Source organism: Lepidochelys kempii, chromosome 3 (assembly GCF_965140285.1).
Source record: "Lepidochelys kempii isolate rLepKem1 chromosome 3, rLepKem1.hap1, whole genome shotgun sequence".
Lineage (NCBI taxonomy): Eukaryota > Metazoa > Chordata > Testudines > Cheloniidae > Lepidochelys > Lepidochelys kempii.
This window is the reverse complement of record NC_136382.1, coordinates 40465786-40493253: the sequence shown is the minus strand read 5'-3', so window position 1 is coordinate 40493253 and position 27468 is coordinate 40465786. Positions and strand designations below refer to the sequence as shown.

Here is a 27468-nt window from a genome sequence, read left to right as displayed (position 1 = left end):
AATGGGGGATGTCACCACCTCTACCGGCTTCAGCTAAATCCTGAAAAACATCGGGGATGTAAGCCATTGCTTCTGACTGTCATTCCTAGTTTGGCATTTTCCTTCCTCTACCCTAATTGTCTTCTTTCTTATCCTTCTCATTTTGCCTTCTATCTAATAAGAATCTGGATTAGTCAGCCAAAACAACTTCACCTTTTGGAACACTGCTGAGATCCTGTGTTGAAAAAGCCAAGGTCAAAGCAATGCCTTACAGAGCTTGATGCTGGTAAAAAGTATGTCAGTTCTCATTGTGGTATATACGACCCTGTACTCTGCCTTCACTTTCCCAGCAGCTAGTATGCAAGTAAAAGTAAGGACCAGAGACAGAAGCTTCATTTTCCGTGTTTGTTATTCTTTTTTTGTTCCATTTGGCATATCTTTTCTTAAAGGAAACAGGATTGAATTTCAAAAATAATAATAGCTCAAGACCATATAAATGAACGTTGTCTCTCTTCTTCCAAAAAGAACTTCTAATACAATCTATAATGCTGTCTAAAGAGACTGTCAAACAGAAGTTTTTCCATATGGAGACGTTGCACATCTAAAGGGAATAAGGAAAATTGTTAAAATGAAAGCTTTCCTTAATTCTTAGTTTTGAAATGCTTTAAATATTTTGTTTATTTTTCTGTGAGTTTAATAATGGGTTAAAGAGATTTTAACTGGTGGTTGTTACAATGGACATAAGCCAGCAATAACTTGGCATGAAACCTTGAATCATGCTTAGCCATTTAATGTTGCAACAGTAAATGATATTTTTTTTAACATCCTATCCCTTGCTGGACCTGAGACACAGCCTATTCAATACAATAGGCTATAGACACTGATTTGTTATTGTTTTAGGAAGTTAAAGTTAAGAAGTATTTCCTTTTTCTAATGGCTGCACTTACTACTTTATTTTCACCTGTGACAAAAGCTTTGCCCTAGTTGGAGACACATTACTAATGTGGGTGGATCAGATCATTTAGTATTTTATAGCAAGGCTTGACAAAATTTGATTTTTGTTTTTTTATAATTTCAACTGATATTGATATTTATCTTTAAACTTTTTTAGATTTTTATTGATTTACATTTTCACAGTTGTGCACAAATATGAATTTTAAGCATTTTTTCTGAAGAATTTTAGTGATTTAAATTTTCAGTTGTGAGAAAGTATGGGGTGTCAGAAAATAATTATTTAATGACAACAGATGTTGAGATTCAAAAAGTTAAAACTTTATAAACATTAACACACAAACTGTCAACATCAAATGTCAAAGTACATAGCCTTTTAAATCAAACTAAGAATTTTTCAAACAACAATTTTCTGACTTTGCCTATCTGTAAATTTTGATTATTTGTAGATGAAAATATTTTTGAATTAGTTTGAGTGTGTATGGTGAAATTGATTTTTACTAACATTTACTGATAAAAATCTAATCTTTCCAAGCCTATTTATAGTCGCTATTGCCACTTCTCTTCTCATCAGTTGTGGACCTAGGTTTTTACTTCCAGAAAGACTTCACTGATGTTGGGGGCAGGGTGGATGATTTGCTTTAATAATTAGATAAGAGCTTCTCCTTTTCTGAGGTATGGAAATGATTTGAGAAGTTGGGTTTTTATATATTATTGGTAGGGGACACTCACTATGGAAGGGGTATATTTTTAATATTTTTTTCTTGAGTTAATATTTGAGGCATAATTTATTGTGTCTTGGTGGGATTTCTCCAGACACAATCTTCCTACATTATAAAGCCAATGCATTCTAGGAAATAAGTCACACTGCTAGGGTGACCAGATGTCCCGATATTATCAGGACCATCCTGATATTAGGGGCTTTGTCTTATATAGGCAACTACACCTTCCCTTCCCCTCCCCCCCCCCCACAAAATGTCCCAGTTTCTCACACTTCCTATCATCCTGCTGATAACCACCACTGAATCAGTTTTTAGACCATCTTGTAGCAGGATAAAAGAGAAAACACTGTAACTGAGTGTATCCCTTAGGAGTCTGGCCTCCCCTTCATACCAGGCAAGCCGAGTTCATGGGGTGCACTTTCTAATCTGGAGGACAGCGGAAAAATGTTGATATTTTTATATAATTAGCTTTTAAAAGAGGATGAAAAACCCAAAGGTTTCTAAACTTCAGAAGTCTGTAAACAAACTGAATTGTTTAAAGAAACAGGATCATGAAATATCAATATGAAATATTGGTACTGCCCAAGAGTGTGCTAGGCATCTCAGAAAAAACAGAAAGCAAGGGGTGAAATCCTGACTCCACTGAAGTCAATATGAATCTTTCCATTAACTTCAATGAGACCAGGATTTAACTCAAGGTCCCTGCCCCTGAAGAGTTTGCAGTCTAAGGCCTGGTCTACACACATGTGTGTGTGTGTGTGTGTGTGTGTGTGTAGGGTATTGATCTAAGTTATGCAACTTCCTATGTAAATAACATAGCTGAAGTCGACGTACTTAGATTAGTTCTACTTACTGCAGTGTCTTCACTGCGATAAGTCGACAGTTGACACTCTCCCGTTGACTCCACCTGAGACTGTCGCCTTGGTAGAGTACTGGAGTTGATGGGAGAGGGCTCGGTGGTCAATTTATCATGTCTAGATTAGATGTGATAAATCAACCCCTACTGGACCGATCCAGCAAGTAATGTAGACCAGACCCAGGCCCTAATTCTGAAAACATACACATGTGATTAATTTTAGTCATGTGAGTAGTCCAGTGGGTCCACTCATGAGAGCAAAATTAAGCACATGCATAAGTATTTTCAGGGTTGGGACCTAATCTTAGACATGATGTTTCAAGTTAGGGTAATAAACAACAGTGAGGGGAAAGGGTAAAGAAAGACATAAGATTAAAACTGTAGGATCATGTATTCATAACTATTTATTTATATAGCAACTAATATGATCAAATGAAAACTAAATTAAATAACTTAAGAATCATTATCTACTATTTTAATATGAGATAATATAATTAAATGTAAATTGGAAATGTTAGCGATTGTCTCTTGCACTTGATTAACCTTTGAGTTTTAGATATGAATGAGAAGTAAGAGGCTAAAAAACCAGATACAAACCAGCCTGCTCTTTTAAAGGGAACTTTCATGCTAACTCTGATCTGTCTTTAATAATTGAAAATGTGCTTTGTCTTTCAGCCCTCTGAAGTTTCAGTTAATATTAATGGAGGATTTGGAAAGGAATTTTACCATACACTGTTAATAGATTTAGTTCTATGGGAGATGGGGATAAAAAAGAAAATAAATCAGACTTGGATGGAAAACCTATTATAACATGTAAGGCCCCAGTTCCACAAACACTTACGCATTTTAAACTTAACACATATGAATACCATTGAACTCAATGGAACTCCTCAGGTGCATTTTCCAGGTTGGGGCCTAAAACAGTATTGCTGCAGATTCTATGACAGAATGGTTAGAATGGTTAGAATGATGATACATCTAAGGTTTCAGTTCATGTTATTCAGACACTACTTTATGACACAAAATGTGATACAGCTATATTGAATTTGCAACCTTTGATTCAGTGTGGGATCAGAATCCACTGGCATTGAGGTAAACTAACTCCCCTTTTGTATGTACAGCATGTTGAGTAACAGGCCTTGGGGACTCAGCATTCCATCTTAAATATGCCCACTTTTCCTGATAGGCAGGTAGGAGTACATTGCAGCCCAAAGGGCCCTAAGCAAAACACTGTTATATGTACTTATAATTGGTTCAGAAGAGTAGAGCAAGTAGGCTACAGATATACTCACCTAGGCCTTGATGCTGCAAGCCCTTGTATGGTGCACAATAGGGAGTGCAACATTGTCACTCTCCATTGTGAGTAAATGTGCTGGGTATGTGTGATTGCATGTAAGGATAAGCAATTCATACAGTCTCAGATGGTATCAGTCAGCTTCCAAGAGCACCGTGACAGATCTGTAAACATCCATCCCTAATTCGTAATTCATGACAATGGAAAATGAGTGCCTGTATGGGAATTTCTATTGAAGAAAATACCAATCTATTTGAAAAAGACAATACAGAAACTGGCTGGGACAGACATGCAGACTAGTTTGTTAGTTATGGTATCTAAGCTTGATTGTTCAACATTTGAAAGGTGAATATTAATTTACATGAAGGGACTTTGTATCCACAGGGATCATCTCTTGGAGAAAGTAGTGGGTCCAAACCTTATTTCATGCAGATGTGCCTGGAGAAAAGAGAACCCTGTAACTTTCAAGGAGACGTACTGGAGGGTAAAGAGTTTCTGGAACCTACACCATCCTCTGAGCCTTGCTGAACAGGCGTAGATAGAGATGTTCTCTCCTAGAGAGGTGTGCTGCAAAAGGCTATGGCTGGTAGTACACAGAGGATTTAATCTTTTAGTGTCTCAGTTTCCCTATATGTAAAATAAGTATTAGAATAAATAATAATAATGATCCCACCTTCCCAGAATTCAGGGAAGACTGATGAGTCACCTAGATTCTCCCACATACTTGTCCCAAGGTTTAGTTAACATTTGTAAATTTTATAATTACTCAGATCTTTAAATTTAATTTTGATTTGAAATGTTAAGTAGATATTTTGGGTGAAATTTGAATGAATATCTAAAGGAAAAATTGTATTTACTGTTAAATGTTGTTATTACTGTTGAAGGAAAACTCACTGCTCTTTTGCTCAATGGCAAACTCCTGTTTCTGTCACTAAACTTTTCCATTAAACTTTAGCTCATGCTGTCGGGGAAAAAAGTTAAAGATATTCGTCTGCTTATTTTTTATCTATAAAATATTAAACATATCAAATCTGGTATTTCCAGGTTGAACATACAGAGAAATGCCATTGAGTTGAGTGTAAGATCTCACTTTGCTCAGCTAATTAGAAATTTGAGTATTTTCTGTCTTGGAAATCTTTATGGATGTTGAAGAACTAGTGGGATGAGTGGGAGGTAACTGCATGTGTGGGGACAGTGGGTGGAGTGCAGTCCCTGCATGGGTAAGGAGGCTACTTTGTGTAGAAGGTGATGTTTGTGGGGTGATTGGTGACTGTGTGGAGCAGGGAGGGCACTGTTAGGGATGCTGTGTGTGTGCAACGAGTGAGAGATGATTGTGTGTAGAGCAGTGGTTTTCAAACTAGGGCCGCCGCTTGTTCAGGGAAAGCCCCTGGTGGGCTGGGCTGGTTTGTTTACCTGCCACGTCTGCAGGTTCGGCTGATCGCAGCTCCCACTGGCTGTGGTTCGCTAGTCCAGGCCAATGGGGGCTGCAGGAAGGGCGGCCAGCACATCCCTCGGCCCGCACCACTTCCTGCAGCCCCCATTGGCCTGGAGCGGTGAACCGCGGCCAGTGGGAGCTGCGATCAGCCGAACCTGCGGACGCGGCAGGTAAACAAACTGGCCCGGCCCGCCAGGGGCTTTCCCTGAACAAGTGGCGGCCCTAGTTTGAGAACCAATGGTGTAGAGTACTGTGGAAACTTGTTCTCGGGGTTGTCTGTGTGGGGGTATTGTATGGGTGGTGGGTGATCAGTGGGAAGTGACAGTGTACAGGTAAGGTTGGGGGGTAGAGTAGTGACTGTGTGGGTTGCTGTACGTGTATGTATGCAAGGCTGTGGGGGATACTGTCTGCATGTGAGGTACTGTCTATGGGAAGGTATTTGTGTGCAGTGGCATACTAATATAATAATAAAATGATACTGATATTTCATATAGTACTTTTCATCAATAGATCTCAAAGCACCTTACAAAGGAGGCAAGGGGAACTGACTGTGTAGCATGCTACATGTGGGGAACTGTGCTGAGTGCTGTCTCTGTGAATGGTTTGTAAGCGGTGCCATCTCTGTGTTTGGGAGGTAGTGATGGATGGGGTGCTGTGTGTGGAGGCTGTTGTGAGAAATTCTCTCTGTGTAGATTGCTTTGTGTGTGGAGTGCTATGAGAAGTTGGGGTGTGTTGTAGGGTGCTATGAAAGGGTGAAGTGCTCTCTGAGTGTAGGGTAGCCCAGAGGTCTTGTCTGTGTGGCGAGTAATGTGCAGTTGCTCTTTGTGGGGGGTGCTCTGTGTGGGTGTTGTGAAGGGATGGATTGGTGGGTGGGGTTGCTCTCTGTGTGGGTGGTGTGAGGGGTGCTGTGTAGCCTGCTCACTATGTGTAGTGCTCTGTATGGAGGTGCTGTGAAGGGGTGGCGTGCTGCTGCCTGTGTGTGGGCGGTCTATGTGGGATGCTGTCTGTGTCTGAGGTGATGTGAAGAGGTAGTGTGCTCTCTGTGCAGGGTGTTCTATGCATGGGGGTGCTGTAAAGGGGTGAGATCATAGAATCATAGAAGATTAGGGTTGGAAAAGACCTCAGGGGGTCATCTTGTCCAACCCCCTGCTCAAAGCAGGACCAACAGCAACTAAATCATCCCAGCCAGGACTTTGTCAAGCCGGGCCTTAAAAACCTCTAAGGATGGAGATTCCACCCCCCCCCCCCCCTAGATAACCCATTGCAGTGCTTCACCACTCTCCTAGTGAAATGGTTTCCCCTAATACTATGCTGTCTGGGCCAGGTGTTGTCTGTGTTGAGGCTGGTCTACCGGTGCTTTGAAGGGGTGGGATCCTGTCTGCAAGGGTGCTGTCAAGAGGTGAGGTGCTGCCTGTGTGGGGTTGGTCTGGGGGTGTTGTGAAAGGGTGGCTGGGGTGTTGTCTGTGTGTGGGTGCTGTGATGGGGTGGGGTGCTCTGTGTGGCATGCTCAGTATGGGATGCTATGAAGGGGAGAGGTACTGTCTGTGTGGTGGGGTGGTCTGAGGGATGTGAAGGGGTAAGATGCTGTCTGTCCAGGGCTCTGTCTGTAGGGGTGCTGGGAAAGAGTGAGGTACTGTTAAGGGCTGGGGTGCTGTCTGTTTGGGGGCGGTCTGAGGGTGCTGTGAAGGAGTGGGGTGCTCTGTGTGGGGGTGCTGTGAAGGATGGGGGTGCTGTCTGTGTGCACGGGATAGTGTGAAGGGACGGGAGGCTCTCTGTGCGTGGGGCACTGTGAAGAGGGGGCGTTGATATGTGGATGCTCTGGGGCAGCGAGCGCTCGGCGGCGGGCACGCAGAGGGCCGCCCCTCTCCCCCGGTAGGCCCCGGCGGGATGTGGGAGGCCGGACGGAGCCGCCCTGGTTGCCGTGGTGACCGGAAAGCCCGTGCTCCCCCCGCCCTCCCTCCGCTCGCCGCCGCCGCCGCCGCCACTCGCAAACATGGCAGCGGCCGCTCGGCGGCTCCGGGCCGCGGCTCTGGTGGGGGAAGGTCACAGGTGAGAAGGGGCCAGAGAGACAGCGGCATTTCCCTCCCCCGGCCACCGCCTTCCGGGCCTGTCAGCCCCGCGCTCGGACCGCTCAGCCGGCCGGGGGCGGGACCTTCCCGGCCGAGCTCCTCGCGGCCGCTGCGACCAGGGGACAGAGCGGCCGGCGGGAGGGGCCCGAGAAGGCGCAGCCCCCTGGGACGGAGCCGGGCACTGGCCCGGGTGGCGGGGGCCGCCTGGGCCGGCGGGGCGGGGATGCGGGCAGGAGAGGGGAGGGGGTTGGGGCTGGTATAGGGCCGGAGGGAGGGGAAGCTCTGCCCGCCCGCCCGGCAGCGAGTGCCCGAGTGCGCTCGCAGGCGCGTCCGGGGCCGCGGAGTCACTCCCTTCCCCCCCTGTCCCAGGGCTGAGTGAGGCGGCACCCCCACGCCCCATCATGTGGAAACTCAACAAGAGCAGCAAAGTTCTCCTGGATGATTCTCCCGAGGAGGAAGAGACCCGGCTCCGAGACCCGCCGCCGCAGCCAGCAGCCAGCGCCGCCGCCGCGCAGGTAACCGGAGCGGGGACTCGGTTAATAACAAGAGTGCCCAGCATCGCGGCACCCCCGTGCGCTCTGTGGGACCCACTGCCCCCGCTCACTTGTCTGGACTCACTGGGTGGTGAGGCTTGGCGTGACTCGGGAACGACGGGGCATTTGTAGAGGGGGTATAAATTGCTGCTGTTTGTTGGGATTCTCGGATTCCCTCCTTAAAAACGGTCCTCTTGCGGTGCTGGGACCTGCCGCCCTTCATTCCCACGACTTGATACTACACAGGGTACTTTCTTTCTCCCACCCCCAAGCACAGGCACTGCGACTAGTCCATTGAACACAACAAACAAATGATCCCCAAAGGCATAATCCCCATTAAATATAAAAGGGGGGGATTTAGGTTATGGCTGGCGTGTTTTTATACTTAAAGAGAGGCAGCTGTTGCTATTATTAAAGTAGACACAATGTTGTTTGAAGACTTTTCCCTGTTAGATATCCCTCAGCACACAAAAGATTGCATAAATACTACAAAGATACATTTACAAGCTGGAGTAAAGGTTCTGTTTGGGTAAGGGAGAGGTATTAGTCAAATGTAAAACAGAACAACTAAAATAGTTACTGATTCCATTAGTAATTGTGAGTCTAATGGCTTACCACTATTATTAGTTTTGATAAATTCTTTTTTGCAAGTGCCTTGTAATTACAGCATTTGATTGAAGTTTAATTTTACTGGATGGGGTGTGCCAGCACAGGAGTATACCAAGCTAATCATTCAATAACTCTTGATGACTTACCATGGGTGTGTAGTTAGAAATTCTTTACCCAGTCTATGTTATATATTAGTACAGTAATTATAGAGAAGTCTGTAAATCAATATAAGCTATAATTGCTTGTTTGTTGAAATCAAAACAGCTTTGATGATTGTAGTAAAATATTCAATGTAGTGTAAAACATTTGTTTAGTTAACAAGGATTTCCTTTATTTAAACCTTTTATTATATGAGAATGAGAAAATGGATTGTCAGAGTATATAGCTAAGGCTGTTTTGGATGAATCTATTTTAATTGTAATGAACTATCTGGATAGAACATCACTCAAAACAAAGATGCTTTATTTTTACAACTCACTATTTAGGTAAGTGTCTTAAGGAGGATGTATAACATAAGGAAATAAGGTTGTACAACCAATTAGATTGAGTTGATATGGTTTAGGGCCTGATCATGCACCATTGAGATAAATGCATTTTGCCACTAATTTCTGTAGGAACAGGATCAAGCTTCTAACATACAGCTGTGGAGTTGCTTCTGCTATGAATTCTGCTTGAGAGTGATTCAGTCCTCACCCCCTAATAATGTCTACCTTCTCACTGCACAGCCTGGCTAATCATGCTGTACATAGCATAAATATTTAGCCCTGATCAGAGAGTTAGTTCAACAAGAACTAGGAGCCAGGATCTCTTCAATTATCAGTCTTGTGGCCCAGCCACTGGACCATATATTCAGATACTTGTTTGCATGCTTGTAAGTAAATGAGAGAGCTCAGTATTGTTTCTTGGCATAGACTTACTTTTCATAATGACAAAATAGATCCCCTTAATGTGATCATTATTCCTTTTCCTTAAATGTACATTTTCTTTCGCTAATCTTCTACTTTCTTAAGAGAGAATCAATTTTTTCAGGTTGTGTTACAAGAACATTTCAATCTCACTTTGAATTTGTGATATATTGTCTTCCCCATGCATTAAAATCAGATATCTGTATTTTTATAAGTCAAGTCTAATAGGATTTTCAAAGGCTTCTGCATACAATTTACATAATTAGTGTTAAAACATTTATAACTATTATAGTTTCTTACTTTAAAAAATAATATGAAATAACATCTATATTGTTGTAAATAGAGCTGCTCAGAACATTTTAGACCAAATGAAATCTTGTAAAAATATGCTTTTTGTTGAAGCTGAAACATTTTTCAAATACGTATCTGTTTTGAAAAAGTATTTTGGAGAGGGAGCTCAAGCTCTCACCCTATAGCCTGGTGGTTAGGCCACTAGCTTGGGATGTGGGAGATGGGGATTCAGAGTTCTTATTCTGCTTGCTTCAGAGTGATCTGAAACTGCTTTGAATCATCCAGAGCAGGGTCTTGAATCTGGGTCTCCTACACTGCTGGTTAGTGCCCTAACTGCCATACTGTAGCAGCTAAGAGGTATGATCTCCTGTTTGCTTGGATGTACACACATTTTCTTTGCTAACCTCCTGATTACAGATGCAGGGAGTCTGGTGGGTGCAGTTAGATGGCTGGCCTAAGCCTTCTTCCATGCTTCCACAGTCATGCTGCAGTTTTATCCTGCTATCTTGAGCAGGGCTAGCATTGAATTGGGAATCAGAGCTTCTAGCTGCTGTGTAGACATACCCTTAACAGACACCAACCTAACCTTATCTTCTCAAGTCAAAAAGCTTAGGTTTTGATCAGAAAATGGATATTTTGACACCATTTTCATGAAAATGTTGAAAAGATTTTCATTCCAATGCAATTTCAAAAGTTTCCTAAAACAGAATCATCATCCTTGAGCTAACTGAAGATGGAAGTGCCTGCATAACAAAAGTGGGTTGGGTTGTTGACGCTGTTTAAAAACTTTCCCGAGAGTGAAAAGACAAACTCTGAAAGATTAATCAGACAATAAATTTGACTACATGTACTTTTTACTAGACAATTCTTCCTTAAATCACAAAAATGACTTTAATTATGTGTATAAACCCTTTTGCCCACAAAATGTACTTTGTTGGCTAAAGTAAGAATTAATACATGAGTAGATTTTAATACAACTAAAGAGCCCAAGTATTTAGTAAAATCTAATGTATTCTCCTTAACTTGCTCTTTCTACTATATTTTCAAAGAGCTCTTCAACTTTGCATGATGAGTATAAATTTACTTTGTAAGATACTCATTGTGATTCAAGTTGTAGTCAATTGTCTGTACTTGAAAATACGTTTCTTTTGTACTTTTGTAGGACTTAATGCGTTGGCATTCATATTGAGTAAGTGCTCATTGACTAAAGGTCTTATGTATGTTCTATACTATACTTTTAAAAATATTAATCAAATGAAACTTTAAGATGACAGTGATGTGTCAATATGATATGCAACTCTAATACATGAGATGTTGTTGACTGTTTTAGTAAGATAGTTGATTACATATTATCGGCGGGAGGGAGAATTGAACTAAATTTTCATTTTTAAATTAAAGGAAGAAAATAAAGACACAATGAAATACTGGATTTCCTCTTCCTTGACGTGTTCTCATTTGATCTTAATTTCTATTATATTCAAATAGAAAGAAATGCAGAGACATGTTTCATGTTACAGTTTAGACCTGTTCACTGAACATTTCAAAGCTGAGCTCTACAGAAATTTAGTTATCTTTTTAATTAATGTTTTTAAAAGTCTTTGGTACAGTTTTGACACAAGCTTTCATGTTAAATTAATAAAACTCACACAGGCCCTGAAGGAGTGGATAAGAAATTAGTAAAGCTTTCAGATGTATATTAGTGAAATAAATCAAATAAGGGCAATGACATCAGTTTTTGATGTTAAGGATCAAAAAATAGTAAAGTTCCATGAACAGTTTGGCTAAGTTGATTGATTTGGAGAATGAGGTCTTTGTCTTTTTGCTTCAGAGAAGAGAGTCTGCTAACAGGCACATTCTGATTTAGACTGTAAGCCAGTCATATTTCTACTTTAATTTCATTCTTGGTTCTTCATTTAGAGATTTGGGGTACTCTACTAAAAGTCAGGAATGGACTAAAGTATTAGTATTTCAATTTTGTTTATAATTAAATCTAATTATTTTTGTTAAAAAGTGAAAGCAGTAAATGTTAATCCAACAAACTTCTCCCCTTCACTTTCCATTTCCTTAAATTATGTCGCTTTCGACATTACCTCATTCCTGTCTTTGCAATTCCATCCTGGGTCTCCTCCATTCAGCAAAACTTCTCTTGACAAGTTCTTCCTGGCCAAAATTGAAGTAGTCTATTCCATCCTTATCATTCTTGAACTCTACTGGTTTTGACTTTGTCAGATGTACACATTTTCTTGAAACATTATTTTTCCTTGGCTTTCATGACTGTCCTTTCATGGTTCTCCTCCTACTTCTCTGATCCCTCCTTCGGCAATTCTTTAAGTAAGTCCTCCTTCTTTCTCCAACTCTCCATAAAGGTCCCACAGAGCTCTTTTTCTGTCCCTTTCTCTCCTCCTTTTACGCTGTCTTATTTGCTCACATTGTTTCTATTACCATCTTTACATTGATGACTTGTAGGTCAGGAGAAGAGAGGTAGATCAGTCTACTTCAGTCCAATCCTGCTTATTATTCTTTCTCTTTGAAATCACTGCAAAATAACTCTTTCTTTATCCCCAAACCTCTACTTCCTGCTTTCTCCCACAGTAGCCAACACCACTGTCCTTACTGTCACCTGTTGTATTTGACTTCTTCCTTTCTTTACACTGCACAGTTCGTCTATGTCCAAATCTTGTTGCTTCTTACTGAGTAACATCTCTAAAGTCTGCCTTTTTCTTTCTGCCCAGACAACAGAAACTTCTGCAGGCCCTTATCTCCCATCCTGATTACCGTAACCACCCCCCTCTATGGCCTCCCTAATGCCTACATTGCTCCCCCCTAGTCCATAAAAATCACAGCTATTGACAGTGAGGCCATATCTACACTACAAAGTTTTGCTGACACCAGTTATGTTGGCAGAGTTAGTGCTTGTGCACATTGCTTGTGCACAGGCATACTTGGCTCCTTTTGTTGGCATTGTGCATACCCACGAGGAGTGCTGTGTTGATGGAGTGTGTGGTGCACCATGGACAGGTATCTATGGACAGTCTTTTGAGTAGTTTTGGCAATGCATGGTGGGACAGAACTGAGTCACACAGGGGTGACTGGGAGCAACGGGTCAACTTCCTATAATGCAGTGTTCTTCATCCCATAATATCTCTGTCCCATAATTTTTGTGCCAATTTTCAAATTCCCACGAATCTGTGTAAGACTTGTCGCTGCCTGCTGTCTCTGGCAGAAGCATGTAGCCTGCACAGCTCTGCACTATTGTCATGAGCATTGCAAGCACAGGATTTATGCTTCTCTGGTATTTGCAGAGCTTCAAGAAGAACCGCAGGGAACATGGTGGCAGTTGTTGTTGTTCCTGGCAGTTGTTTTGCTGTGGGACATGGTGAGAATTATTTCAAGGTTATTGATGGTGTTCACTGAGCAGCTGCTTCTGGGCCCAAGAAACGAGCACTGACTTGTGGGATCTCATCATAGTGCAGGTTTGGGATGATGAGTAGTGGCTGTAGAACTTTCGGATGCGCAAGGCCACATTCCTGGATCAGTGTACTGAGCTCACCCCAGCTATCCAGTGCAGGGACACCAAACTGAGAGCTGCACTGCTGGTGGAGAAGTGAGTAGCGATCACACTAGGGAAACTTGCAATGCCAGATTACTACTGGTCCATGGAAAGTCATTTTGGAGCGGGCAAATCCACCGTGAGGGCCATTAATTGTCTCCTGCTACTCAGGACTGAGATTCTCAGCAGTGTGCAGGATGTAGTGGATGGCTTTGTATCTATGGGGTTCCTGAACTGTGGTGGAGCAGTTGATAGCATGCACATCCCTTTTTTGGCCCCAGAGCATCTTGCCACGGAGTACCTCAACAGAATGGGCTACTTTTTCATAGTTGTGCAGGTGTTGGTGGCTCACTGTGCATGTTTCACTGACATTAGTGTTGACTGGTGAGGAAATGTGCACGATGCTCACATCTTTAACAACACAGGCCTGTTCAAAAAGCTACAAGCAGGGACCTTCTTTCACAACCTGCGGATTACCACTGGCAATGTTTGAATGCCGATAGCGATCCTGCGGGGTCCAGCCTACCCCTCACTCTTCTGGCTCATGAAGCTGTACACCGTTCATTTCAACAGGACTGAGGAAAGATTCAACTACTGGTTCAGCAGGTGCAGAATGACAATTGAATGAGCTTTTGGTAGATTGAAAGGACACTGGTGTTGTTTACTCACCAGATTGGATCTCAGTGCGAGAAATATCCAATGATTATAGCTGCCTGTTGTGTCTTGCTTAATATCTGTGAAGCAAAGGGGGAAAAGTTGCTGCAGGGTTGGAGGGCAGAGGTGGAGTGGCTGTCGGCTGTGTTTGAACAGCCAGACACAAGGGCTATTAGAAGAACTTAGCACAGAGCTATACTCAGGGAGACTTTGAAGGAGAACTTTAAAAGAAAGCCACATTAATGTGCTGCAGTGTACTGTGCTCAACCTGGCTTAACAGTTTGGGGGCCTGTTGGGAATTGTTTGGTGCTAGATGCACATCTGTGCATATATCACTGACAGTGGATCTATTAATATTGGGGTGCTTGCTGTGTGTTTATGATGACTGCATTGTTTGGCATTAATCCTATGGGTTGTGAGTGTACAAGACCACTACTTTCACTGCAAGCAGACTTTATATACCATGTGTTGTAAACCAACAACAACGAATAACTTTCAAAACAAAAGAGTTTTATTTACTTACAAAAAACAGCTCCAAAAATACCTGAAGAACTTACAAGTAAACACATTTAAATTTAAAAAAATTGAACCTTAATTAATGAAAAGAGGAAGGAACACTGATGTCCACTATGGCTACACATACATCAACTGTGGTTCTCACGGATCAGTATATGCGAAGCTGTGGTTGTCCATTTTTCCCCAGGTGTGGAGTGGTAGGGGTAGGCATGCGGGTGCTGAAGCCATGTGGAATGCTGAGGTGGCATGTAGGGAGGTACTGTGCTGCAGTTCTTCACAGACTGCAATGGGAGTCGAGCCCAGGATTAGTGAACCTGAATGTCTACAAGAGTCTGCAGCATCTGAGTTTGCTGATGGAGAAGCTCCATTATGTCCCGGTGCATCTCACTCTCTTCCTCCTGTGCCCCACATCCCCCTTATCTGGGTCAGTCATTCCACTGGTGTGGATGGGGTACCCCTCAAGGCCGCAATGGCCACAGCTGGCTTCCCCTGCTTCATTACATTAAGTTCAAGGCCCCTCATAACTCTGCTTTTGTCTCTTGTCATGTCATTTAGTGTGCCACTTCTGCTCTGCTCCCAGGCATGCCAACTTTGTCAGCTTTTCACAAATATTTCAGTGTCTTCTTCCATACTGGCCTTTATGCATGGAATGCTCTATTAACAGATCCATAAAGCCACTATCCTCTTCTCCTTCAGTTCTCTCCTCAAGATTCACCTCCTCTATACTGCCCATAAGAAATCAGCTAATTAATGTCTTTCTATATGTTTGTACAGTGCATATTGTTTGGGACCTCTTGGTGCTATTGTAATACATATAAAATAATAACTTAGAGGAAGTAAATTAAAATACCCAATTTCTGAAAGAGAATTAAGCTTTTCCATCTAAGTTAAACTTTTAATCAATTGAGGATTCGGTAGAAGATGATGGTTTAAAATAAAAAATGAAGTTAGTAATGGAGTAAAAACCTTTTGCCAATAATTGCACACTCAAGTTACAGATTCACGTATGGAGACTAATTAAACAAAACTAGTGCATGAATTCTGCAGCAAATAAATAGTGTCTGATCTTCTCGTCCTTACTTAGATAAAACTCCCAAAGAGTTCAGTGGGAGCTTTGCCTGAGAAAGGACTACAGTATTAGGTCTAGTATAGAAGTACAGTACAGATAGGCCTATGTTAACATCAAAATTGGTACTAAAAGCAACATACCAAACAAAACAGTGGATTTGATAATAAATCTTCAAAATAGTGTGTTCAGCTTCAGCATTTGAAAACTTCTTTTCAGATGCTAAACTGGCTCATGTTGCCAGAACTGATGGGGGAGAGCTTTTGAGTTTTCAGATGGAGTGTTTGTCTTGTCAGAATGCCTCTGGGCACTTATAAATATATGCGTCAAATGCTGTGTTCTTTCCAAATGGTGTGACTGCATTCTCAGCATTGGAGGGCTTATTTTCTGGATCAGGAGGCATGTAACAAATATGCACTTTACTGTGTGGGTGAGATGTCACCTTTTAGGTAGAGCGTGGCTAAAAAATTTTGATGGAACAGCATTCCCTCAGAAAATGTTGTTTGGTAAAATCAAAATGTTTCAGAATTTCCATTCCACAAAATATTTTAATATTTTTACTTTTTATCTTGATTTGAAATGTCAGAACTTCCAGCATCATGCACATTCCTTTTTCTGACCAGCAATACTTTTAGTTTTGTATGGTTCAATGGTGTTCCTTTTTAAAAAACATCTATAATGAGAAAAGTCTAAATAACATGATCTTTTGATCCTAACTCCACTTGAGAAGGTTGAGGTGGCTTAGTATAGAGGTACACAAAATAATGGGAAGAATTAAAATATGTAATAAAAAGATCAGAGGGGTAGCCGTGTTAGTCTGGATCTGTAAAAGTGGCAAAGAGTCCTGTGGCTTCAATAGGTCTGTTAGTCTATAAGGTGCCACAGGACTCTTTGCCTCTTTTAATAAAAAGAAACTCCTCATATTGATGGAAAAAGTCTGTCAACTGAAATCACAATCAATTTTGGCATTCAGGTAGAACTTTCACAATATTTCACATAAAGTATTAAACCTATGGAATTAGTGCGCAAATAAGGGCATTTAAACAAATAGTTTAAAAGAATTTGAGACTTCTAGATGCTTTTGTTAAGAAAGAGTGAACCAAAAAACTCAGCAACCAAGCAGAAAAATGCAGAAGAGATATCCTTAAAGGAATTGTGTATGCCAATTCAGTAGTTCTCAACTTGTGGTCCATGAAGCATTTTCTGGTCACAACATGCTGGTCCTCTCTCTTCTTTGCATCTGCTAAACAGCATTTGAAAAGTTTAAAATACATTAAATACTTACTAAAGTTAATATTCTTGCATGTGGTAACGACAGTAAAGTACACAATTGTGAATGGGAAAGGAGGTGGTTCATGCAATCTGGAATGAAAGAGATGGTGGTCCATGAAACTCACTCTATTAAAATGTGGTCCACATATTAAAGAGTTTGTGAGCATCTGTGCTTGATCACCTTTTCCCCTCCAACAGTCTTTTGCTGTTTTTCCTCACAGTAAGGTCATAAAGCGATCCTTGAAGATGAAACACCAATCTCATTGTCAGCAATGAAACAATACCAGTAATGTGACGGTCTGGGGATTAGAAGATGTTTGTAGTTGTGTTGTCCAGTGCTGTGTTGTCCTGTGTATGTGCACACTGATGTATTGCATGAGTGGTGGAGGTGGAGAATGGAAATTGAAAATGCAGAAAATTATTATTTAAACTCATGGTCTAATAATACTTTCATCCAAAAATCTAGAACACTTCACAAAGGTAGACAAGTATTAATTCCATTTGATAGATGTAGAAAACTGAAATGCAGATATGTTGAGTGTCTTGCATAAGAACACACAGTAAGCAGGTGGAAGAGTCAGGAATTGAGCTCTTGTATCCTTACTCTGTCTTCTTTTCTAACTTCAAGCAAACAATGCTGCCTCCCATTCAAAGATGAAAACATGTAAGGCAAAAATGATGTGGAAACACAATGTAACTTAAGACAATGTGAATATGATCAGAAGTGGCAACAAACAGCTATACTGGGGCTCTGCTGCTTGAGCCTCAACTGCATCAGAGAATTTTTGCAAAAATTGTCCATCAGTGCTGACAGACGTTTTTGTAAAAATTCCATACAGTAAACAAGGTTTTCATAACTAGATCAAGGTAAGACTTCGATTACTGCTTTTCAGGCTGGTAGAGATCTAACTGTGATGACTTTCCATAGGCCAGTCTTCTGAAAATAAATAGTCACATTTAAACATGGTTTTAAAACATGCTTATTACCCAGTTGCTTTACAGTAGTTTCTTTTAGGCTCTGTATGGACAGAAAAAAAAAAGTTGTTTTAATCTAGATATTTACCTGTGGAAAAAACACATTTGTGGGCAGAATAAAGCATGTTACAACATGTTTTATTCACAATTACAATTAAAGATGGTGTATTTTGGTAGTGTAGATACGTTTTAGGTTTTGATCATGAATAGCTTTGGGGGTGAAAAAGATTTTTTTTTTGTATAAGAAAACAATGGTTGACCCCCTAATGAGTATGTTGAATCTGCTCTTCCTCTGAAGTAATCTAGTTAATATTTTTCATCAGTGATAGTCATAGGTAAGTCTAAAATTGTATAGTCTGTCCAAATGGATTTTAGCTACTTTGCTGTGAAAATAGGCAAATGAATCTCACAAAATGAAGCCTAAAATCTTGGCAATCTTATCATTAGACCACCTGTTCTAGTTCCCATCCACTGGAGGCTAGCAGAAGGATCTTTGATTTATGACTTTTCAAAAGGCTGGCACCTTACAATGCAGCACCTTTAGTAATCAACATTGGATATACATCCAAATAATTGCATTGCACTTGAACATGTAGCCTTATGTCCTAGACGTAAAAGAGTTATGGCTGAGTAATATTGATACACACAGCCCTTCTAAATATTTTCTGAAAAGTGCAGATCTAGTTTTTCTAACATCTGTATGGAGAGTCATGTGACAGTGCTCATCTCCAACCCAAGTTAATTTTATTTCAGGAAGTTGTTGTAATATTGAATGAAATACATCACTAAAGCTTTTACAACGTCCGTTTTTTCTGTGTTCATTTAAACGCGATCACTCATCTTCTAATGTTGATTTGACCTCTTAGTTTCATGACTGTAAATATGTATACCTGCCTGCACTGTCCCTTTTTCCAGATATATTCATGCACAACAAACAAAATGGTGCATAATGTCAATGTCACTCAGTTACCTCTTGTTGCTTCCTTCCTACCTGAAGCTGTGTACATTTACCATTGCCTTTTGTCTTTGAAGCCAACTCTTAATCCAGACAAGAAGAAATTCTGCCTTAATAATATACTTAGCCCTCTGTATCTCTTTTGATACTGTACCAAAGCCACCTTGAACTCTAGTAAACTATCTACTACTTCGCAACAGCTCTTGTTGTCACTTCTTTGAAGAAGTTAATCAGGTGGCATGACCACCTCTTCTAAATCTGTTATGACGGTCTCTGATCGGCCTATATCGTTGTTTTACTGTTTGATCTGTAATCCATGACTCAGGAATCTTTCCAACTATAGAGGCTAATTTGCAGGCTTGTAGTTTCCTGGGTGATTTTCAGATCCCTTTTTCAATGCATATTTTCAGGCATGGAGGGAGGCTGGGAATATTCTTTGCTATTTTCCCTGAGAAATTAAATATGTCAAGTTTTTAACCTAGCCTACACTTGTAATCACCACAGTGTAGACATTTTAAAATTACAATGCCTAATTCCTTGATCAATTGTGGGGGAAATAATTAAGACAGGTGAGCAGGAGAGCAACAATTTACATTTAAAGGATTTATAGTAAAAGTGATCGTTACCCAAATCCGTTTTACAGATTATTTCTTTTTGCTATAAATTGTATATTTTGTTCATGCTTTTGATTTTTGACATCCAGACTTATAGTATGAGGTTGACGCACTGATTGGAAATAATTAATAATTTGCCATTTATGTAGTAGGGCAGCTCTTGTCCTGTATGCCCCCCCTTTTGGTACATTCTTTGTGTTTAACCAGGTTTCTCAGCTTAGATTTCTTATTAAAAGTGAATAATCAAAAGAGGCTAGTTTATTACTTAACCACAAGAGAAACTGAGGAAAAGTAGATCAACAGTATAATCTTTATACAAAAAAGTTTGTAGCTTATTGAGTTAATCCCTTGAGTACTTTATGGTTTGCAGTATGTTCAACAAAAGGACACTTGTGTTTCCTTGTGGAAACTTGTGTGTACTGACATTCTATTGCCAAACCTGGAAATTTGCTTTTAAGTTGTTGATCAGAGTTTACCAAATGCATGGAACATTAGCATTTAGTTACTTGTTCAGCAACAGAAGACTGTAGCCCTACGAGTTCAACATGTAAGTGAAAAGAAATAGTGTAATATTGTACATTATCCAAACCTAAATTACAATGAATAATTCTGAAATAATTTGAACATCAAAAATTATTATATAGGAAAAATTGGCATGGTAAAGGAAACTGAGCATGAAATATGCAGGTAGAGAAATTCTAGAATAAAACCTTTTTTTAAAAAAAAAAAAAAAAAACCCTTCTAATCCCTTCCCACCTATAATAATAGGAGAAATAAATATATACTATTTATCAATCATAAAAGCATTTAGTAATGTGTGGTGCTGAAAGAAAAAAGCAGTGAACATAGTTTCATTAATAGTAATAATTATCATCTTGAAATCACTGTGTTCAATATATATATTTATAAAGATATAAGAAGTGTGGAGGGAAATGTTTAACTGGCTTTTTCCTCTTCCTCTTGGTATGATGGACTGTGTTTACTGGCTGCCACCAACTGGTTCTTTGCTCTATAGACAATGAAAGAGGTTGCTGAAACTGGTAGCTCTGCTAACCAGATGCCAGGTGCTCTGTGGGTCCCCCATTTCCGCCTTTTATTTTTTTCACTTTTCACCAAAATGAGTAGGTTTCTCCCCATTGATGCCTAGAACATTCTCAGAAATTTTGAATTGATTGGATGCAGCATTACATCTAAACGTCAAAAAAGAGATGTGCCATAAAGTAGAGTGTAAGGCCTTGTAAACTGGGCCAACTCTTTTAGAGCTGACAAAGGAGTGAGGTGAAAATGGGGGGACTTTATTTTTAATATAGCTCCTTTTCAAAGCCTCAACATTTTAAAAAAGAAAATTATTAACCATTTAATAATACTTAGAATTTGTATAACACTTTTTTCATCATTAAAGTACTGTAAAGTACTCTTTAATCCTTTCAACTCTCATCTGTAGTAGTATTCTCCAATTTTAAAGATAAGCTCTGCATTTTGGTTAGCTAACTGATTTTCCAAAAGCCCCAGCAAGTAATTTTTTAGTTCTTTGTGATCCCAGGAGGTCCTGACATTGTCCTGTACTCTAACAACTAGGTCTGCTACTGTTGTGGAGATCTCCTGTAGAGATCACTATACTTATCTCCAAAATGCAGCTTTCTCTGGGATATAACAGCCAGTGTAATGGTTCCCGAAACACTACACCACATTTAGGGACAGGAACTGAAGTAGGAGAATATAGCCCATAGTGGGGAATTTGGGTAAGAAGAATAGAATTTGGGCAGGATGTTAAGGAAGACATGCATAGAGTCTCTAGTTAGCACAAGTGATTAGGATCATACTTTGTCTCATTCTGAAGACAGTACCTGTGGCAGCATGGTATACTTGTGGCCCAATAGGGTAATAGTTTTAGCTCTGAGTTGAAGAGAAATGTGCTACCACTTCCTGCAGTACTTTGGTTTTCCTTGGAAGCCTCCAGTCTATATAATGAGCAAGCTTGACCCGTTGAGCAGGCTTTATCTTGCTTAACTTGTGAGAACTAGTAAAATTACATCCAAGGAAAAAAATAGCTCTGTACATGAGATAGTAATGTATAAAACATGGTCATCGAAATGAGGCTTCAAATATAGATCAAAACAACATCAATAGAATGTTGAGGTAGAGATAATCCCTGGTGGAAGTTTTATTTCTTTACTTTTATATATTGTGACAGTTTGGCTATTTATAACTTTTGACACACAACGTGGCATTGATCTGAATGAGATTTTGTTTACATCTTTCATTTTTCATTAAGTTTTGTAAACATTTGAGTTGTATATCATATCTTCATAATAAGTTACCATTGAGATGAGCTGAGTAAAATAAAGACATCATGAATATTCTGAAACAAGTATTCCATATTGTTCAGCTATAACTGACTGTACTATTTCCTTCCCCCCCTTCTCCGCCTCCCCCCCCGAAGAATAAGGACCAGTTTCTTCATGATGAAGTTACGTCTTCTGTGTCACAACTTGCAACAAAGGTAAATATTTGTTCCTTCAGTAATTAAACTTGTTTCATGTTATGCATTTTTCTGTTAATGCATGTTAGGAAAATCCTTATTTCTTTTCTGCCCCCTGAGTTGAGCTTTTATTCGCTATGGCTTTGTACTAATTCTTTATTTATTTTTTTTAAGAAAAATATTTTTAACCTGTATTCAAGTCTTTTACTAATTTTTTCTCCAGTGTTGGAGTACTATTAAAATAAAATAAAAAAAGCAAGGAACCAAAGGAATAACTGAAGTAGAGGGCTAAGAAAATTTTCAAAGGGTACGTATAACAAGCTATAAAAGATAAAAAGTAAAATGGATGTTTCTTAACTATAGTATAGGTACTGTTTTCCAAGTTTGACTCTCCCTCTGACCACAAGTGGTTTGGGACTCTGTTTTTCATCTTAAGCAAAAGCAAATTAAACCAATTTCTGCAGCCAGTAAAATGTATGTCTTTAAACCTCCCCAGAACATACGCTCTTAAAAATGCATGAGTTGAAGGTTAAAGGATCAGAAGTTGAACTTAATTATTGCAAGTAAGAACTTGTTTTGAAATTCCAAATGAATTGAGCAAAGTGATTGAACTATAGTTTAATTGGTGTAAAAGGATACTTTCTATTAATAATGTATGAAAGTCACTTCTTTGCCTCATCTTTGTTAGATCAGTGGTTTTCAAACCGTGGGTTGCAACCCAAAACTGGGTTGCAGAATGGAAGGGACTGGGTCGCAGTGGCTTTGCTCAGCACTGCCGACCGGGCCATTAAAAGTCCCGTCAGTGGTGCTACCTGGCTAAGGAAGGCTTGTCCCTACCTGTTCTGATACTGCGCTCTACCCTAGAAGCAGCCAGCAGCAGGTCCAGCTCCGCAATGGGAGCTGTGGGGGATGGTGCCTGAGGGCGGGAGTCACGCGGAGCCACTTGTGTACCTCCGCCTAGGAGCTGGACCTGCTACTGTGCTTCTGGGGCACAGCGCAGTCTGCAGTGCCAGGACAGACAAGACCCCTGCCTCTGCACCCCCACTGCGCTGCTGACCAGGAGCTGGCCGAGGTAAGCCCACACCCCAACTCCGTGCCTCCGCCCCAGCCCTGAGCCCCCCCAAACCTGGAGCCCCTTCCTGCACCCCAAACCCCTCATCCCCAGCCACACCCCAGAGCCTACACCCCCAGTCTGGAGCCCTGACCCCCTCCCACACCCCAAACCCCTCATTGCCAGCTCTGTTGGGTCGTGGGCATCAACAATTTTCTTCAACTGGGTCGCAAGAAAAAAATGGTTTTTACTGAAATTATAAGTTCAAAATGTACTATAATTTTCCTGTTTTTTTTTTAACTTCATATAAAATATGGTACTAGAAAAAATTGACTCCTTGTATCACAGATAAGTTTTAATGGATTTCAGGCCAGATATTGGAAATTCAAAACAATGAAAAATAATTCTTTAAAATTGTTTCTATTTTGGGACTTTTTATAGACTTTCTTAATCATTTGTAAAGACTTGTAACCCTTGTTTTGGTTTCAGGGAAACATTTCACCAGCTAAATCAGTGAGCTGTCATTATCATACAAACTTTGTTAAACCGATACATTAGAGAAATCTTTTGGCAACCCTGCCTTTTCCCTTAACTGCCTTTTTCTCCAACTGTTCGTGTCTGCAGAATCATTTCAGTTCTTTATTTGGGTAATCTAAACTTTTTTAAAATGTGATGCAGTGAGGTTCTTTGGAATATTTAATCTTTGATAAAGAGTTAAAGAATTACGCATGTTGGGAGGCCATTCATGTACTTCATGGCTATAGGGGAATCCCTGTACTGAATCAATATAACTAAGGACAGTAAAGCACAGCTGGAAGTTTTGTGTGGTTGGAGAGGGAATTTCGTGATTCCCACTGTGACTAACAGACCAGTTTTGGAAAAAATGGAGTGGACTGGTTTGTGGGGAAGTAAGTCAGTCACTTTTTACCATGTGTATTGGAAATTGCAGCACATTCAGGTCAGCTCCAGCCCACTCAAACCACAGAGTAGAGCGGCCTTTTGTCAGCAGCTGAGTCCAGAAACAATGTTTTTCTTGTCTTTTGGTATCTGGGGGCAAGCTCCAGATTGGATAAGAGATTTATTTTACATTATATCCTCCCTGCAATAAAGCCTAATGTATTTATTATAGACAGTGGAGTTAGCAACACTTGTAGTTAAGGTTGCCTGACACCTTCCATTATAAGACCCTGTTTTCAGTTGCTTATAACTTTGCCAAACTTCAACCATTTGGAGCAAAAATTTCGACGTCAGGTATCTGTATCAGGCTGAATTTTTGTGGAAAAATTTCTGTGCAAACAGTCCACTCATTTCTCAGATCATAGTTAGTAGAAAATATGTGATTTTGCCCAGGTGAAAAAAATTCTTACAGCTCTTTGCTGAAAAGCCCTAGTGCATCTATGCATTGGGGAATGGGCCTGGAATTTGGCAAAGGGATTGACTTAGTGTCAGAAGTGTGCCTTAAGCTATTCCAGTGAAAATATGGCCAAATTGGGTCAAGTTATGAACCTCTGAAAAACTCAGTTCACAAATAAGTAGAGGCGTGTTAAGAGTTTGGCAGTTAAATTCTCTGAAGATTCCGTCTGCACAGAATATTCTCCATCCTATGACCAAGCAAGACTTTTCTCCAGTTGTTACTCTTGAAAGCCAGGGACTGCTGTGGCACCAGAACTGAGAGCAGGGAGACCCTCTCTTGTTTTCTCAAAGCTCCCCGCACTTAGAGTCTATGTAATCAGGCGGAAGAAGAAAATGTCTGGGTTGTTTACAGTCAGATTTATAACCAGTGTTTACTTTAAAAAGGAATTAATTTTTTGTAGTAAACCCAACAACCCAAACATATTTTACTCTCCTGTTTTTGACACCTTATTTGTCTCCATCTGCCTCACACCTTATTCTGTATATTTTAATGACTGCCATCCTGCCTTCAGTTACATTTACAAATTGTCTCTCATTTTTATTTTTGTTTAATTTAATTTAAATATTTTAGTGGAGGTTCATCATGTACTCAATGTGTCAGACTTCTAGGTTGTGTTTTTCAGTTGCCTTTTTAACCACTGTCAGAATTCCTGCTCTGTTTCCTTTTAACTGTGACTCATTATCATAGCTTCCATTTCTTCATGCCCATTCTGGCCCTTTGGCACAGTTTTAATGATGAATTATGTACCTTTTAAAATTAACTTAAAAGGGACTCTTCAGTGATGATTTACTCCTTCTCAGAAGGATGTTATGTTGTGTCATTTCTTTCTTATTGGCTAACAAAGGTGCCTGCTTAGTATAGAAATCTAGCATAATATGCATTGTCATACTACATTGAGTAAATATTCGTATAGTTGTGGAAAGCTGTTATTTATTTCTGATAGTGCTCACCAAGTGGGCTTTCTAAATGCATAAGGAGGACAGTCCCTCATCTGAGAATCTTATAATTTAAGGGAAAACAGTAGATCCAAATAAGTAGACAGAGAGGTCTGAGGAAAAGGAATAATAGGAAGCAATCTATATGCAATTTATATAGAAGTCAACTTGAATCATTATAGTCAACATAACAGAAGGTATTTCAAAAAGGACTTGAAGGAGGACAGAATAGGGAGGGGCCTGTGGAGGAGTTCAGGGAGATTGTATTGTGCAGAGGATGCTGTAAGAAAGAGGGCATAGAAGACTGTGAGAATCTAACAGATAAGTGATGAGGTTGGAAACATTGGCAGAGTGGAGGAAACGCAACTATGGAGCAGCAGATTGCCTCCTGTTGTGGAAGTGACTGTGCAAGCTTCCACTTTCAGCTATGCCAATTAAAGGTAGCTTTTTCACGGTACAGAAAGTAGAGTACTGCTGGAGCTGGGGTTTTGGCCAGCTGAAGTGGAGGAATTTGCTCCGAGGGCTTCAGATCCTTAGAAACCTGTAAAGAGAAGATGGTTTCCCTGATGCTAGTTGGTTGACTTTTAATGATTAGTCCTATTGATCTTGAACAGTACAGGAGGAGGACTGTGTGGGACACTGCATTACAGCAGGCCAGTCCTTTAATCACCTAAAATGGCAGATAGGATAGGAAAGGGGGAGTCTTGCAGTGGCTGGCTTTTCTCTGAAGGGAACACTCCTTGCTTTTATGAGTCCAGCCAACATAGGTCAGACCTTCACATACCTCTAGTTCTATTGGTGAGTATTGGACTTCAAAGGGATGCTCCTTCATTAGTTTCTGCTTTGTTTTATGAGAACAGTTGACTGCAATCTGTAAGATGGATCCTGGTCCCTGATGGGTCCACTTTAAAGTTACCTTTCTAAAAGGCTAATATCACAGGCAAATATAGTCTTTAATAGTATTCTATATTCTTGTCAGACAAGAGATTTTAGTTGAATTATAGCTTTGTTAAATTACATCTCTTTAATTTTAAAGGTCAGTGTTTGAATATATAACTGAGTTTGGGCTAACGATACCAATAAGCTGTGGAAATTAGATTGTTTCCTGTTCATCAGTGATGTGAAACAACACTCAAAGAGATTAGGGATCTACAAATCATCTAATTACCCTTACAATGGATTTTTCTCTCTAAATACTTTATGGAAAAGAGACTTCTAGAGATGGGAATACCCACTCCTGACCTTTACATTGACAGTGGAGACTTGCAAACTAACTATGAAATCATTGGTCATAACTTCGTAGGTAAGGTTGAGTGAGAATTTTTCTGTTTAACTGAAGCTTTAAACCTTTATTTTGTAAAAATGTCATTACAATGACAAAAAATTAACAAAGTAAATTTTTACTACTATGACTTTTTCATGGTGGTTTGAAAATTGGGTTTCTACAGAGAAAATTATAAGGTTTGCAAAATGACCTTTTTAAATTTTTTACTGGATGTCTTACCTCTTTTCCGACACCCCTTGGAAATCTAAATACTTTAGGGTTTGTGCTTTTCTTCATGTGCTGCTCTTCATGTTCTGGTTAATACAATATCAGTTATATGTTAGGTAATCTGGGTCATGATTTTTCACTTTCTCTCCGTAACTGAAAAGAAATGCACCAAGTCAAACCTATCAGATTTATCAATAGGCTTGGAAGGATTAGTTTTTTATTGGTAAATGTCGATTTCACAGTATACACACAAACTTACTAAAAAATATTTCCAGCAATGGTCATTGAAATTTACAGATAAAGTAAGAAAAATGCTGCTTTAGAAATTAAGTTTGATTTAAGAGTATTTAATTTGTGGTTTTTGACATGTGATATTGACAGTTTGTATTTTAAAGCTTTATAAAATTCTTAACTTTTTGAATCTCATCATCTATGGTCATTACATCATTGTTGTCTGATCCCTCCCATAATTTCCCCCACTGTGAAAATGTCAATTGATAAAAATAGTGTAAAAAAAAAAAAGCTCAAAATAAACATTAATATTATCCATCAAAATTGCAACCAAAAGAAATCAAATTCTACCAGGCCTTTTTATCAGTAACAACATAACATGATACGCCTAGGGAGGTGGGTAGGCAGTGACACTCCCCTACTAAATTCCCCAGTAGTTTAGGGGAAGGTTTGAAAGAGGAGTTCATGAGTTTAAATCTCATGTGTACTACTGGGGTTTATATTACAACTGATGGGAAAACAAATTTCTGTTTAACAAAAAATGCTGATGTTTTGACATTTGTTTTCCTCCCTCATTGGAGGAATGAGACCTTCAGAATGTTGGGCTTGTTTTTGTT

General features: G+C 40.0%; 1 protein-coding gene across 3 annotated transcripts in view; it reads left to right on the top strand.

Annotated features, from left to right (window-relative positions):
- Positions 1-7208: 7208 nt before the first annotated feature.
- TDRP (testis development related protein) overlaps positions 7209-27468 on the top strand; it is a 38000-nt gene continuing 17740 nt past the window's right edge. Inside the window, exons 1-3 of one of the 3 annotated variants that reach the window (XM_073336180.2) lie at positions 7209-7286; positions 7676-7821; positions 21690-21749. In XM_073336180.2, the coding sequence (XP_073192281.1) occupies positions 7708-7821; positions 21690-21749 (174 nt within the window). In that variant the 5' untranslated portion in view covers positions 7209-7286; positions 7676-7707. Of the gene's footprint in view, positions 7287-7574; positions 7822-21689; positions 21750-27468 lie in introns of those variants that run through there. The other 2 variants (XM_073336182.2, XM_073336181.2) reach the window with 2 other exon arrangements.